At 42.6% G+C, this 13,215-nt stretch overlaps 1 protein-coding gene across 1 annotated transcript; it reads left to right on the top strand.

Moving 5' to 3' along the window:
* The first annotated feature begins 2,070 nt into the window (after positions 1-2,070).
* si:dkey-256h2.1 (uncharacterized protein LOC337520 homolog) lies at positions 2,071-12,913 on the top strand. Its single transcript, XM_056286328.1, has 12 exons — positions 2,071-2,650; positions 3,213-3,352; positions 3,947-4,122; positions 4,430-4,590; positions 4,976-5,116; positions 6,190-6,311; positions 7,117-7,285; positions 7,741-7,886; positions 9,157-9,281; positions 9,365-9,491; positions 9,880-10,013; positions 12,692-12,913. Exons 1-12 carry the CDS (start codon positions 2,199-2,201, stop codon positions 12,815-12,817), a joined length of 2,019 nt encoding a protein of 672 aa, XP_056142303.1. The 5' UTR covers positions 2,071-2,198; the 3' UTR covers positions 12,818-12,913.
* Positions 12,914-13,215: the final 302 nt, after the last annotated feature.

The following is a 13,215-nucleotide window of genomic DNA, read 5'->3' as shown; positions in this document are numbered from 1 at the left end:
CCCACCTCCTCCTGCCCAGCCTCAGGCCGCCCCGCGACCTGTTCGCACACGTTTACGCCCTGGCCACCTAGAGGACTTTGTGTCAACCTTTCATGTTTGAAATCCTGCCGGGGGGGGGGGGAATGTTATGTATGCACACATCGACAGTGCTGCATTTGATTTGGTGCTGTTCTATTGTGCTGGGATCGATTGGTGATGCCTGCGGGCTCTGGGTTGTTTGATCGGGTCTGCCTTTGATGCTGTGTCAGTCTAAATAAAGAATGCCACGGGGAGGTTGTGTCGAGCGACAGTGCTGTGTCCTGACGTGATTTCTGAATACAATACAGAGTATGCTCCAGGGAAAACTCTGATCGTCGCAGACACCCTCTCACGCAGTCCACTGGCTAGCATGTGCTCAGAGACTGACACACAGTGAGGGGGCATGCTATGTGGCTGGTGTAGTTGAGGGGATCCCTGCGTCTTCAAGCAAAATGGATGAAATCAGAATGGCGACAGTAGCTGACACCGAACTGCTGTCTGTCACGAAGCTCATAAAGACTGGATGGCCTGAACACTTAAGCAGTGTGCCTATGGATGTGACAGTACGTCCAAGCGAAATCAGAGCTGTCAGAATACAATGGCCTTGTCCTCAGAGGAAGCAGGATCATCATACCAAGGTCAATGAGAGGTGAGATCCTTCAGAAAATTCACGAAGGGCACCAGGGTCTAGTTAAATGTAGGAGGACAGCGTGTTCATCTGTGTGGTGGCACAGACTCTGTGAAAATAAACAAGCTCATGACATTATGCCAGGTGTGCCGTGAACTGAGATGAACGCAACAAAAGGAACCTGTCATCTCTACGCCACTTCCGGAGCATTCATCCGCTTAAGCACAGCGATAGCTTGAGGACAGCAAAAATAGGCGTCGATGCGTTGTTATTAGGACTCGTTTCCCCCCCCTCCTGCACCGAATTTCTTTATGTCAGACATTCGTAGATTCCTACACTCAAAGCTGAATGAGTGGTCCTCCCTTATGTAGGCCACTGCCTGTCTTAGTTTTGTGTTTTAGTTTTGAATATGCATAAATAGCACGTTTATGACGGCCCCTACACACTCCCGTAGAGAAGCGCTTCTTAGGCTGATATTCAACGATGTTAATCTGCGATTCCGAATGATTATGAATGGGCCATTTTGACGCTTTGATAGTCGCCTGCGACAACTATTTGTCCCGTAGGGAAACGTTGCTACTGCCGGCTGTGCACCGCCATTACACCGACACGCGTGAGACGCTACAGCCATGACAGATACGTAGTTTACTAAAGGGAGAAAGATCGCTTTCTAGATGGCAAAATTAACATACCGATGTTGGGGTCCGACTTGGCGGTATTCAGGGTCTGGGACAGGTTGATATAAAAACAAGATCTAACCAGATTTTTTGTTGTTTGTTGCTTGGGCCCCGTCCGTTCAATCTCATAATTGTGGACGTAACTTGATATGTACAACTTGAAACTTTTCACCCGTTTGCTGGTAGGTGCAGGTGAAAGTTTGTCTGTGCATGTCGTTAACATTTATCCATGGTAAATCTTGGGGGCATCGCGGAAAACGTGCCATTGTCACGCCAACCAAAAGGAAACTGGTATGACTGCTGTAGTAGAAACCGGAAGTCAGTGGTCTACACTTATTATCTGTCGTCCTTATGGTTAATCCGGCCCAGCCGATTGGCATTACCTTTTGCTCGGAAAAAATTGCCCTTTTAGTAGACTGACAGCCCTGGCTGTTTGTCGAGTTGTATGTTACCAACACATAAACGCCACACCACTGAAAGCACTGTGCGACACATAAAACGGAACAATGTGGATATATGAAAAGCTTTTTTTCCTCAAAAATGTTTTTATTGGATTTTAAACAACAAGCAATGAAAAGCATTAATAAGTTCGTTTACTTAACCCGCCGTACAACTGATCCATCCCTAAATAATAAATTGCATTGAAGCGTGTGTCTAACTTTTTTGGCCTGTATAGGCCACCGTACCCGGCGTGGCCCGCCTATGCTCAAACCTCCTTAAAGAGGAAGTCGCTTAGTGGTGCGTAGCTCTGCGCGTCACTTGAAGGGGATGTTTCACGTCGTTTTTAAAGAAAAAAATAACGTGTTATAATGTTTAGCTTCCCAGTCTGCGTGTAACTTACGGGGTTTTAAATCCTCCCCATCTGAGGCAGAAACATGTCCTTCGTTTCATTGAAGACGTTAATGTTTTGGTTCCTTGTGACAGCTCATGTGATTCGCGTTGATACATCGAGACTGAGGCGGCGAGTCAACTTGACCGAAGAAGACGAGGATCGGGCTCCGTCTGGGGAAGACGCCGTCTACGTGAAGCTCAAAAGTGGCCCCAAAACGTCAGGACTCGAGCCGGGGGACACAGCGGTGACATTCAAAGTCCATACCTTGGATGGGGAGTTTGTATACCCGGCGGAGGGTCTGCGGGGATCCCTTATCATTCACGCCTTCACAAACAAATCTGGTTTCCTAGAGTGTCTGTGGGGCTCGGAGTCGTCTCTGGCTGACCTGGTCCATCTGCCGGAGAGCGCCCAGGTTCTGTTTGTGTCGCTGGACGACTCTGCGGTCGATGATGCTCTCTGGATGAGGGAGCAGGTCCACCGCGCCGTCATGCACAGGTGCTTAGAGATGGAGTTGAAAGTTGAAATCTGTGATTTCCCCGATCGGTCTCTGTCGTTCTCGCTTCCTCCGGGAGCGAAAGGTGCAATATGCAGTACCAGTCAAAAGTGTGTGTGTGTGTGTGTGTGTGTGTGTGTGTGTGTGTGTGTGTGTGTGTGTGTGTGTGTGTGTGTGTGTGTGTAATGTATATATTGTGTGTGTGTTAAGAATCCAATATTGCTGTTTGGTAAAGTATGGCATCAAACCAAACTAGTTTAAAATTATATTCCTTCAAATGTTTCAGAACACATGAGAGAAATTTTAACTAAAACTTCTCATCATTGTTTATTTAGACAACAAAATGGTGTATCACAATATGACAGCATCCGGATCTCATCCCGATACAATATCATTGAAAGACAATTAACAATAATGTTGAACTATAGCCCAGCTCTGCCTAATTCCATGGATGGACAAAATGGAGATGGATAAAATATTTATATGTTGAGAAAAATCCCAGATTTCAGCTTTAACTAAGATGTCAAAAGAGTTTACGATATTAATGTGCAATTTTATTTACAGAAAGAAAGAGGTGCTGTCCAGGTTGCACTTCTCTCCTGTACCAGTGTTTGCCCTGGGTAACTGGATCCCCAGTGTCCTCTATTCCTGGGGCTGCACAGGACACAACTGTGGTCTTTCCCAGGCTGCTTTCACCTGCGAGGGTAAGAGGCAGCTTGTGTTGCTTTAAGTCAATATTGACAGAAATTGTGACCCCCAAGTTAGAAACTGATATGCTCTTTCACACCTCCCAAATGCAATATCTTGCACAATAACTTGTGCAATAAGAGCCGTACAATTTTATTTTCAGGAACTGTGCAATATAATTTCTGTGCAGGACTACATGCTTTATGTCTCAGAATTAACGGGTGTCATCATGGCCGCAACATGTTTCTAATATGCTACGCCTGAAATATTGCTAATACATGGATCGGTAGTCATGTTCATGTCTTATTTTTTATAATTTTTGTATTTAGTTTTGATATTCTAAATTCACATTTGGCTCGTTCTTATCTTATCTTGTTTTGGACATGTGTATATACTGTGTGTAACTGGGAGCAACGCACCTAGCCAATTTCCTCATATGCTGTCAAACTTGACTAATAAAACGGACTGTCACTGACTCTCTTACTCTGAATACTCAGTTGCATTTCTTTCATAAACACATTCAAGTGCAACAGTACAGCGTTTTCCTCTCTAAAGTGGAATTAATTCTACAATAGTTGCATGTGTCTAATATCCCATCTCTTCCCACACAGGATGGAGCATGCCAGTGATTGTCAAGAGACTAGATGCCAGATATGATTGGCTTATGGGACGCTGGGCTCAGAGGTCATATGAACTGATTGATGCTGGAGATGGGTGCAAGCCCTCTTTCTCTGTGGCAGGTGCAGTGGCCTGGGTGTCTGAGGGCACCTGCTCTTTTTTCACCAAGGTATGATGACATCACAGTCTTTTGAGGGTTAAAAAAATAACACAGTTGGAGTTTGTGAATGAAGAAGGCAGGAACTTCTCTCTTGAATTCATATTGTACATCCTTTGCCCAAAACTTCAAGTTTACACCACCACATTTTGTGTTCCGAAATTCATCATCCAAATCTCACAGGTAATGAAAGTGCAGTTTGCAATGTAGTCAAATCTTGTCTCCAGTTTATTTATTCAGTTAGTTAATTGGATGGCAACTTTGACATTTGTTGTGTGTTGATCCAGTGCCATCCTGTGATTGTCCCCTCCCCCACCAGGTACAGAACATGGCCAAGTCCAATGCGTCCGGTGTCCTTGTCTATGCCTTCCCTGGTAACCCCATTCAGGACATGAACTGCATTGGGGATGAGTGTTTCACTCCGCTGAGTCTACCTGCTGCCATGGTGCATTTGGAGCCATCTGTGTCCCAGGCACTTCGGTAAGATGGGAACTCTTGAGGCACTGGGGCACAATGGCCTTGGCTTTTGTTACAACAACATCCTTGCATCCTTTATAACAATAACGTCCTGTTCTTAATAAATGTTACACGTGGATGGCAGTTTTTTTTTCAATCTAAAGAGTTTGTTTCCATTTATGCACATAATAATGATGATGATTACCTAATGGTGGTTATGTAATGTCTGTAAACCATATGATTTGGATCAAATTTGCTCAAGTGTTATCTTTGTTTGCAAAATAATTTTGTAAGTTTCTTGCTGTCTGTTCCACAGTAATACATTTTTTAATTTTCACCATCAGTTACTTTATTAGATGTTTCTTTTTTCAGCCCACATACCAAAATGAAAATTTTCATTCGTCTCTAGATTTGGACAGCAAGTGAACGTGTCCTTCCAGAGCACCCCGTCCCCAAACTTCTTCGTGGGTATTGACCAACAGGGGGCGCTGGCTGAGGTCGGCTGGTTTCTCTATCCAACTTTCAGCTTCATCAACTGGCAGGCCCAGTGGTGAGAAGGGGAGCGGTAACAAACAAAAAAAAAGAAGTGTTTAAGTGGGTAGAGAGTATCTTGTGACCAAAAGTTTTGACCTCACCAGTTTCCATTCCTGTAACAGCAAATGTGCTTGAGTAAGACTCTAAACCCCCCCCTCCATATTCACCCAGTTGCCTTGGATAAGAAGAACTGAAAATATATAATGAGAGTGCAAAAATGTGTAAAATATTGCGAGGTAACTTTTTTTGACTATCCATTTATTGAAAGCTAGTTAAAGCCAGTAGGTTTTTTTCCTTGACAAATTTGAGGGTCAGTGGCGCAGTGGTTAGCACAGTCGCCTCACAGCAAGAAGGTCCTAGCTTTGAGCCTCGGGCTAGTCCAACCTTGGGGGTCATCCTGGGTCACCATCTGTGTGGAGTTTGCATGTTCTCCCTGTGTCTGCGTGTGTTTCCTTCAGCTGCTCCGGTTTCCTCCCACAGTCCAAAGACATGTAGGTCAGGTGAACCGGCCATACTAAATTGTCCCTAGGTGTGAATGTGTGTGTGTTGGCCCTGTGAGGGACTGGCAGCCTGTCCAGGGTATCTCCCCACCTGCTGCCTAATGATTGCTGGGATAGGCTCCAGCCTCCCCGTGACCCTGAGTAAAGATAAGCGGTTTGGGTAATGAATGGGAAAAAAGAAAATTGAGGGTCTGTTTAAAAACGCAGCGACAATCAACATAGCTACATACCCCTGATACAAAAATGCAAAAAGATAATTTTCACAATTCATTTCCTTAAAATTACTCTTTTTTTATTGTAAACAGCATCGGTGTACTTGTACTACTGATGATCATGTACACTTGAAATTAACATAAAGCTCTCCATTTGATTAAAAAGACCGAAAAAAAAATCACAAATAAAAGGAGATTTTTTTTTTTTATGGGTTTATCAGAATGACCGGGATGTAGTGATGGTTTCCAGCTAAAGCAATGGAGACCAACTGGAGAATCTATAGAAATGATTATGCACAGTTCAGTTTGACTTTACTCTCGTGAAAATTGATAATACACTTTTATATTTCATGTTTGCATCTCTGCATGCCCCTCAGGTTTCACTTCTACCACGGACTCCAGACCAGGCTTCAAACGGCTGCCCAGGTGGTCTGTGTTTTTGACAAGGTTTTGATGCAGGGGGACAAAGGAGCGGTGGCTACAGTGGAGCTTCCAATTGGTAACATTATCAGTTGTACTTGTTGTGGACTTTCTAATCCAGTCATCTTTTTAGCTCTGCTGGATCCATTTTGCAATTTAGGGTTGTTGCAGAGGAAATTAAAATCTAACTCTGCCAGTATTGGTGCCGCGTGCAACTCACTGCACAAGACCTCATGTTTCTGCATTTTCTGTCCATCTATCAACACATCACTATGCTGCAACAATCAATTGTACCACTTGTCCTTTTCAAAATACTGTCTAGGATGCTTATAACCTATAATCACTGGCTTCTGGCAGGTACATTTTGTCCAGGGTTTGCCCTTGGCGTACCTCACAACTATGCCAACTCTCTTATCATCAGCAACGTACGATCCTGAAAGTTCAACAAGCACTTTTTGTAATCCTGTCTAGCACTTTAAAAAATTATCCAATCTGAACAGTAAACACATTATTGGAAGAAAAGTAACACATTATTGCAGCAAAAGTGGTGAGTTTACCAAAGAGAATTTATTTATATATCTATTTTTTTAAATTTCTGTCATAAGCTGTAGGTGACCATTACACAGGACCTCACAAGACCCGTTTTATTTAGGTTTTATTGCTCACGTAACCAAAAGAAATTTGGAGAAATAGTTTTCCTTTTGTTTTGTTCAAGTGCTCGATGAGGCCCGTTGTGTAAACAAGTTTTAAAAAAAAAAAGAATTCCAGGTGCTTTCTGTTCTTTAAAATTTCTCTCAAATCAAAATAACAAAATACAATGGGAAATAACAAACCATGTTAATTCATAGCGGATGACATCAACATCTGTATTTGGCATATTGCAGGCATGTTGGACTTTGACACACTGGAGCTGGATACCTCTCTTTCCTGTCCTGGCAGCAGAGACTCCACCTGCGCCCACTGGGACCACACGGTGCAGCTGTTTGTGTGCTGCGACTACTTGGGCCCCTACTGCAACGTGGAGCTGGGCCGATGGATTACTGCGTTCCGCAGGTATGACGTCAATGTGAAAAGACTTGGACCGCTCCTCCTTGTTCCCAGTGTGATAGTAAAAATGATTCACATGAACATAAAGTACAGCGCTAAAAGAATAAGCAGATCATTTTCAGTTTTTCTTGAATGACACATTGTCTTATTAGGATTTGCATACTACCCCTACCCTATGGGTCTGTATCTCCCTGCCGCTCTTGTGGATAGTTTTTGATGATGCTGATGCCCTTTTCTTTTGTTGTGTAAGCATGATTCTGTGTTGTTTATTTCTCTTTCATAAGAAGCTTCTTGTAGTTTTTGTTTAAAAACAACTCTACATCTAATATAGTGATGATGATGATGATGATGATGATGATGATGGTCATAATAATAAGATGGTGGCTTTAATATGACTCATTGACTAATATCGCTTGTATATCCTGCAGTATGACTCAGAAAGGTTATTTTTTTCACTACAGAGGCATAGGACACTGGCTAACTGACGTATCCCCTCTCATCCCCCTGCTCAACAACAACAAATGTACCTTCACTATGAAGACAGTGCCCTGGGCCATGCCATGGATGGTGTCCCTCAACCTTAGGTTCAGTAGCAGCAATCAAACAGGTACTGCCTGTTGTCTTAGGCCTGACCTAATACTAACACATGTCAACTGTAAATGTCTTCAGACTGGGTATAATGGACAGGTCGTGATATTCTACTGGTGCACTCGTAGTACATTGCCCTTAGTAAGAGCATAATCAAAACATCTGCAATATCAATAAGTGTGTGTTCTTGTATTTCTTATGAAAAAATTGGTGACAGATTCAATGGTAGCTTTTTCTCAAAAGAGCAAAAAAATTCACAACCTTGAGGAATTTTGAGGCACAAATGCATGTAACTTTGTTATTGTGGAGGTTGTAAGTGAAATATTGCATTTTTTTCTCCCAACTATAATGATAAAATCTTGTTAAAGTTAACAACAAGAATCTTGACATCGAAGATAATCTTGTGGATAGTTAGAGGAAAATTTCCAGCCGACAGTCACAAATACTTGGCATCGTGTTCCACATAAAACATGCTTGCCATTTTTTCTAGAGAATAATTAGGTGATCAACTCTTCAGGCATGTGACAGAATGGTTGGAAAGCAGTTAGCAGTGGTTGCAAGGGATATGTTGATGGAAAAAATATAGCTTTTATAAATCTTGCTCTCAAAAAAAAAAACCACGTATGCTAATCTTTATGTTCCATATAGTGATCCCCCCCCTTTTTAAATGCTCCCCCTTTTTCGCCCCAATTGTATCCAGCCAATTACCCCATTTTTCCGAGCTGTCTCGGTCGCAGCGCCACCCACTCTGCCAATCCGGGGAGGGCTGCAGACTACCACATGCCTCCTCCAATACATGTGGAGTGGACAGCCACTTCTTTTCACCTGACAGTGAGGAGTTTCACCAGGGGGACGTAGCGCATGGGAGCATCATGCTATTCCCCACAGTTCCCCCTCCCCCCCAAACAGGTGCCCCGACCGACCAGAGGAGGTGCTAGTGCAGCAACCAGGACACATACCCACCTCCGGCTTTCCATCTGCAGACATGGCCTATTGTATCTGTAGGGATGCCAGACCAAGCCGGAGGTAACACGGGGATTCGGACCGGTGACCCCCATGTTGGTAGGCAACGGAATAGACTGCTACGCTATCCGGATGCCCGTGATCTTCCTCTTTATTGTTATTTAAACATCACAATGCTCAATTTAATGGCACTATTCCATTGTGGTGGCATGTCCCTTGTCACCATTAGTAACTTATACAAGGTTAAAATACACAACAGCCTTCAGGTTTTGGTGATGGGCCTCAGTTGAACAGAGGCTGTAAGTCACAATCCTTCTCTGTCACAGGTGATCCTGTAGAGAAGCTTTACCCCTTTCAGGTAACATCACTGTACAGCGGAGGAACCTTTGACAAAAACTACAACATGAAATACCAGCCAATCAAATTCTCTGTTCCAGCCTCAACTAAGAAGGTAAAGGACCACAGAATGACAGCGACAAAGTGCACGAGGACGCGATAGGTGGTTAGAGGTAACTCACTTGTGATTGTTTTTAGGTGGAGCTTTACGCAGTCATCACAGGTCATGGTAGTGATGAGAACGGGTGTGGAGAATTCTGTGTCACATCACATCACTTCTTGATTAATAGCATTTTTAACCACACCCGCATATTTGACTCTGCAGGTGAGAGGAATGACCTTTTTTGTATATATCTATAAATGTGTGTGTGTGTGATGTCCTTAATCAGACCTTGATATTTAAAACCAATCAACTTTCCACAAATTTGCAGTTGCTCAATACCTGTCTTTGTGTCCATTTAATTGATTTAATCTTTTAAATCTTTCTTATCAAATGTGTTCATATTTTTGTCTCCAATTTAATTAATCTGGTGTACTGAACATCTATATCTATTTTATTGCTGTCTGATAAGCTTGTATCATATATGTATCTAGTCTGTCTGTCTTGTTTGTATATCTGCCGATATAAGTGATGTGATCGACCATCTATGGATGGTATCTTTAAATGTTTGTCATATCTTTCCCTCTTTTGGCGTCATTATTGGGACTATCAGGCACAGCTCTGGGCTGCACACTGCGGGTCAAAGAGGGAGCAGTGCCCAATGAGCACGGCACGTGGCTATATGGACGTGGTGGGTGGTGCGATGGACTACAGGTCAACCCCTGGAGGACCGATATCACCAGACAGGTCTGTTTATCTGTTTCAAACTTGCTTTCATTATTTTAGTTTATTCTGTTTTCACTTGTTTATTACACCATGAATGTCTTTTTGCATTACATCAGCTGTGCAACTTTGTTATGCTACGGCAATTTTCATTTAAATTTCATCAGACTAGGAGTTGTGATGATGGTTTATAGGTTGTGTCTTTAATTTGAAGTTAATTTACTTTCATGTTTCCTCTAAACAAGTAATATAACATTTTTTATAGCAGTTGAAATATTCTCTGCTATCAAGAGCTATTGATTCATTTTCAGGTATCCATTGAAAATAGCGGTGATGAAAGACATGCATGATGATGGATGTTTGCTTCATGTTCATAACAATTTCCAAATGGTCGTATCTTGGCTCCTGTCAGTGGCAAAAACAAGCACTTTTAGTGGATGTATTTTGATGGGTGTTCTTGCCCTGGTGGATTAAATTGCAGCCCATTTTGCAGCTGCCGGCTGAAGCGTTCTCACTTAATACTGGACCAGTCCAAAATATGTTGTACCTATTAGTCATTTAGACACCAAATGATGGAAAATAGAGCCCAGGTTGAAAAAATACCAGAATTACCCTTTCATGCACAAGGGCATTGTCTAAGAAAAAAAAAATCGTTCATTTAAAATCAGAAGATTGATTGCTGCTGTGCTATCGCGATGGATCGCGATGCAAGTGTTGTATATTGTGAACGGATTAACTCTCAGTATGGAATAACTGGGTAATGTAGTGATAAGGGAGATCATTCTTCAATCCAAACTCCTAGGTACAGACCCTGTTTTGGTAAGCATCTGGGCTGCTGGAGTGCCCTAGAGCCAGACACTGGCCCCACACCGTTCAGACGTGGCATTAAAATGTGTCCTGCCTGATTGGATCGCCGGTGGACAGCGCTCTCTACTGAGTCTGTACCAGCTCTAGAGCAAAGCTGTTATGAAATCATTTAGAGCTCCAATCGTTGTTGACATCAAACCGGTTCTGTATCACCATGTTTTTGTGAGGTTCTTCTGATGAAAACATTTTAGCAGTGAAACTGTTAAATGTAAGAAAAACGCTAAATTGAAACTGAGCAAGTTCTACAACGATCTTGTGTGTTGAACTTCCTGCTCAGTATTCAGCAGGAAAAATGCATTGTAGGACACCGTGGGAGCCACATTACCAGACAAAACTGGTCCTTCCTCAGTCTTTTTAATTCCCTTATGTGAAGGAATGTCCAATGAGCCATACTGTGTAAATAAAACACTGAATGATGTGCACTAATGCGAGCACACTTTAGTGTGTGTCAAACATTCACACAGGGATTGCATATAACAAAGGTTCGATGCCAATAAGCTTCAATTTCTCCCACTGAATTACAAGAACACTGATTTCCATGCAAGGTAACGGCAAAGCACTCGAGGGAAATTATTAGATGTTAGTGGTTGAATACAGAAGTGAAGCGCAGTCCATTGACTCCTATAATGGGATACGCTCCTTAGCATAATGTGCTAATTTCTTTTGCAGTCATGAGCAATATGGAATCCTAAACTAATTTAATGTCAACAGTTTTGAACATCTGTTGCACATACCTTGCACATGTCTCAGTGGTTTTTTATGTCCGATGGCTATATATTTATGGTTCTAGTTAGTGATGCACCAATCCACTTTTTTTTTTTTTTAGTTCCGATACCCGAATTTGTCTTAAATTTTGTTGTGGTTGTTGTTAGTGGTGGTGGTGGTATTATGTGTAAGGTTACATGTAGTAAACCACACAGCCTTTCTTATTAAAAGAGCGAAAAATATACAAAAATACATTAAATTTATTTCAGAGCAATTTATTTGAACTGTAGTTTAAGTAGGCTTCATATACAAACAGGTGCAGGGGTGCAAATTACCATGGCAACTCCTTTTAATGTGTTTAATTGACTTAGAGTCGAATTTTGCCCGGGCTCGGCTGCAGCAGCTACTGGGGAGGTTAGGCACACAGCTGCACCACTAACTCCACACATACTGGGTCCCTCTGATACAGTTACATCATCTACGGCCATTTTATCTTTTTCCAAATTACTATGGAGTTTAGGAGACTCCAGGCTTACATTTTGTGGTGTTTCTCTTGTTTTCCAATGGCCATCGGCCTCGTTACCCCCCCCCCGCTACTCCCCCTCGCTTTAGCCGCCTAGTCAGCGGCTTCCTCATCCTATGCTTCCTGCTCTCTATGCGGGCAAGTGAAGCACTTATGTCCCACGTCCCAACACTCAAAACACTTCATACTACCTGAACTTACATATACCATCTTAAAATTGCATTAATACGTATTTATAATTCATAAAAACATCAGACTATAGAATCTGAATCGGCTGTGGATTGGTAAAGTCAGTCCAATTTCTGATGAGTGAATTACATCAGTATCGGCACCCGATACCGATATTGGGTCGGATCGGTCCCAACTCTAGTTCTAGCACAGCAGGTTCATTAGTAGAAAGTCACTGATTTAAATCGCTACCTGGCTGGAGACAAAACGTGGTGAAGCAAATGAGTAACAGTTTCCTATTTCTCAACAATAATCATGGACGTACCCTTTTTGATCTAATGCTAATAGCTCCAGAGGAGCAGATCTGAAATGCTCTTAGTCTTGCTCATAATCTTAGAGAGGTTCTTCCTCAGCATCTCCTTTTTTGTCCTCTTTTTAGCTGGACATGACTGGGTATGAATCCAACATGCTTGTCTACTTTGGCTTGTACGATGGACGGGATCCCAGCCCAGCTCAGGAGCCCGGCTACATCATCATGTCCTCTTTTCTTGTCTTCTACAAATAAAGTGGCTCTGTAAAAAAATGTCAATTCTTAAATGCTCATCTAAATTAATACTATATACTGAATATGAAACAAATCATTAAATATTTTATTTTCTTATGTGATTTAATTCTTTGTTCTCAGTGCTCAAAGACTGTTTTGTGAACTTGCACAAATAGGAGCTGATAGTTAACTAGTGGGCGGCACGGTGGCGCAGTGGTTAGCACAGTTGCCTCACAGCAAGAAGGTCCTGGGTTCGAGCCCTGGGGTTGTCCAACTTTGGGGGTCATCCCGGGCCATCCTCTGTGTGGAGTTTGCATGTTCTCCCTGTGTCTGCGTGGCTTTCCTCCGGGGGCTCTGGTTTCCTCCCACCGTCCAAAGACATGTAAGTCAGGTGAATTGGCGGTACTAAATTGTCCCTA

This window comes from Lampris incognitus, chromosome 9, assembly GCF_029633865.1.
Source record: "Lampris incognitus isolate fLamInc1 chromosome 9, fLamInc1.hap2, whole genome shotgun sequence".
In the NCBI taxonomy this organism is placed as follows: Eukaryota; Metazoa; Chordata; class Actinopteri; order Lampriformes; family Lampridae; genus Lampris; species Lampris incognitus.
Note: the sequence above shows the minus strand (reverse complement) of the source record. Positions and strands in the feature narration are given on the sequence as shown.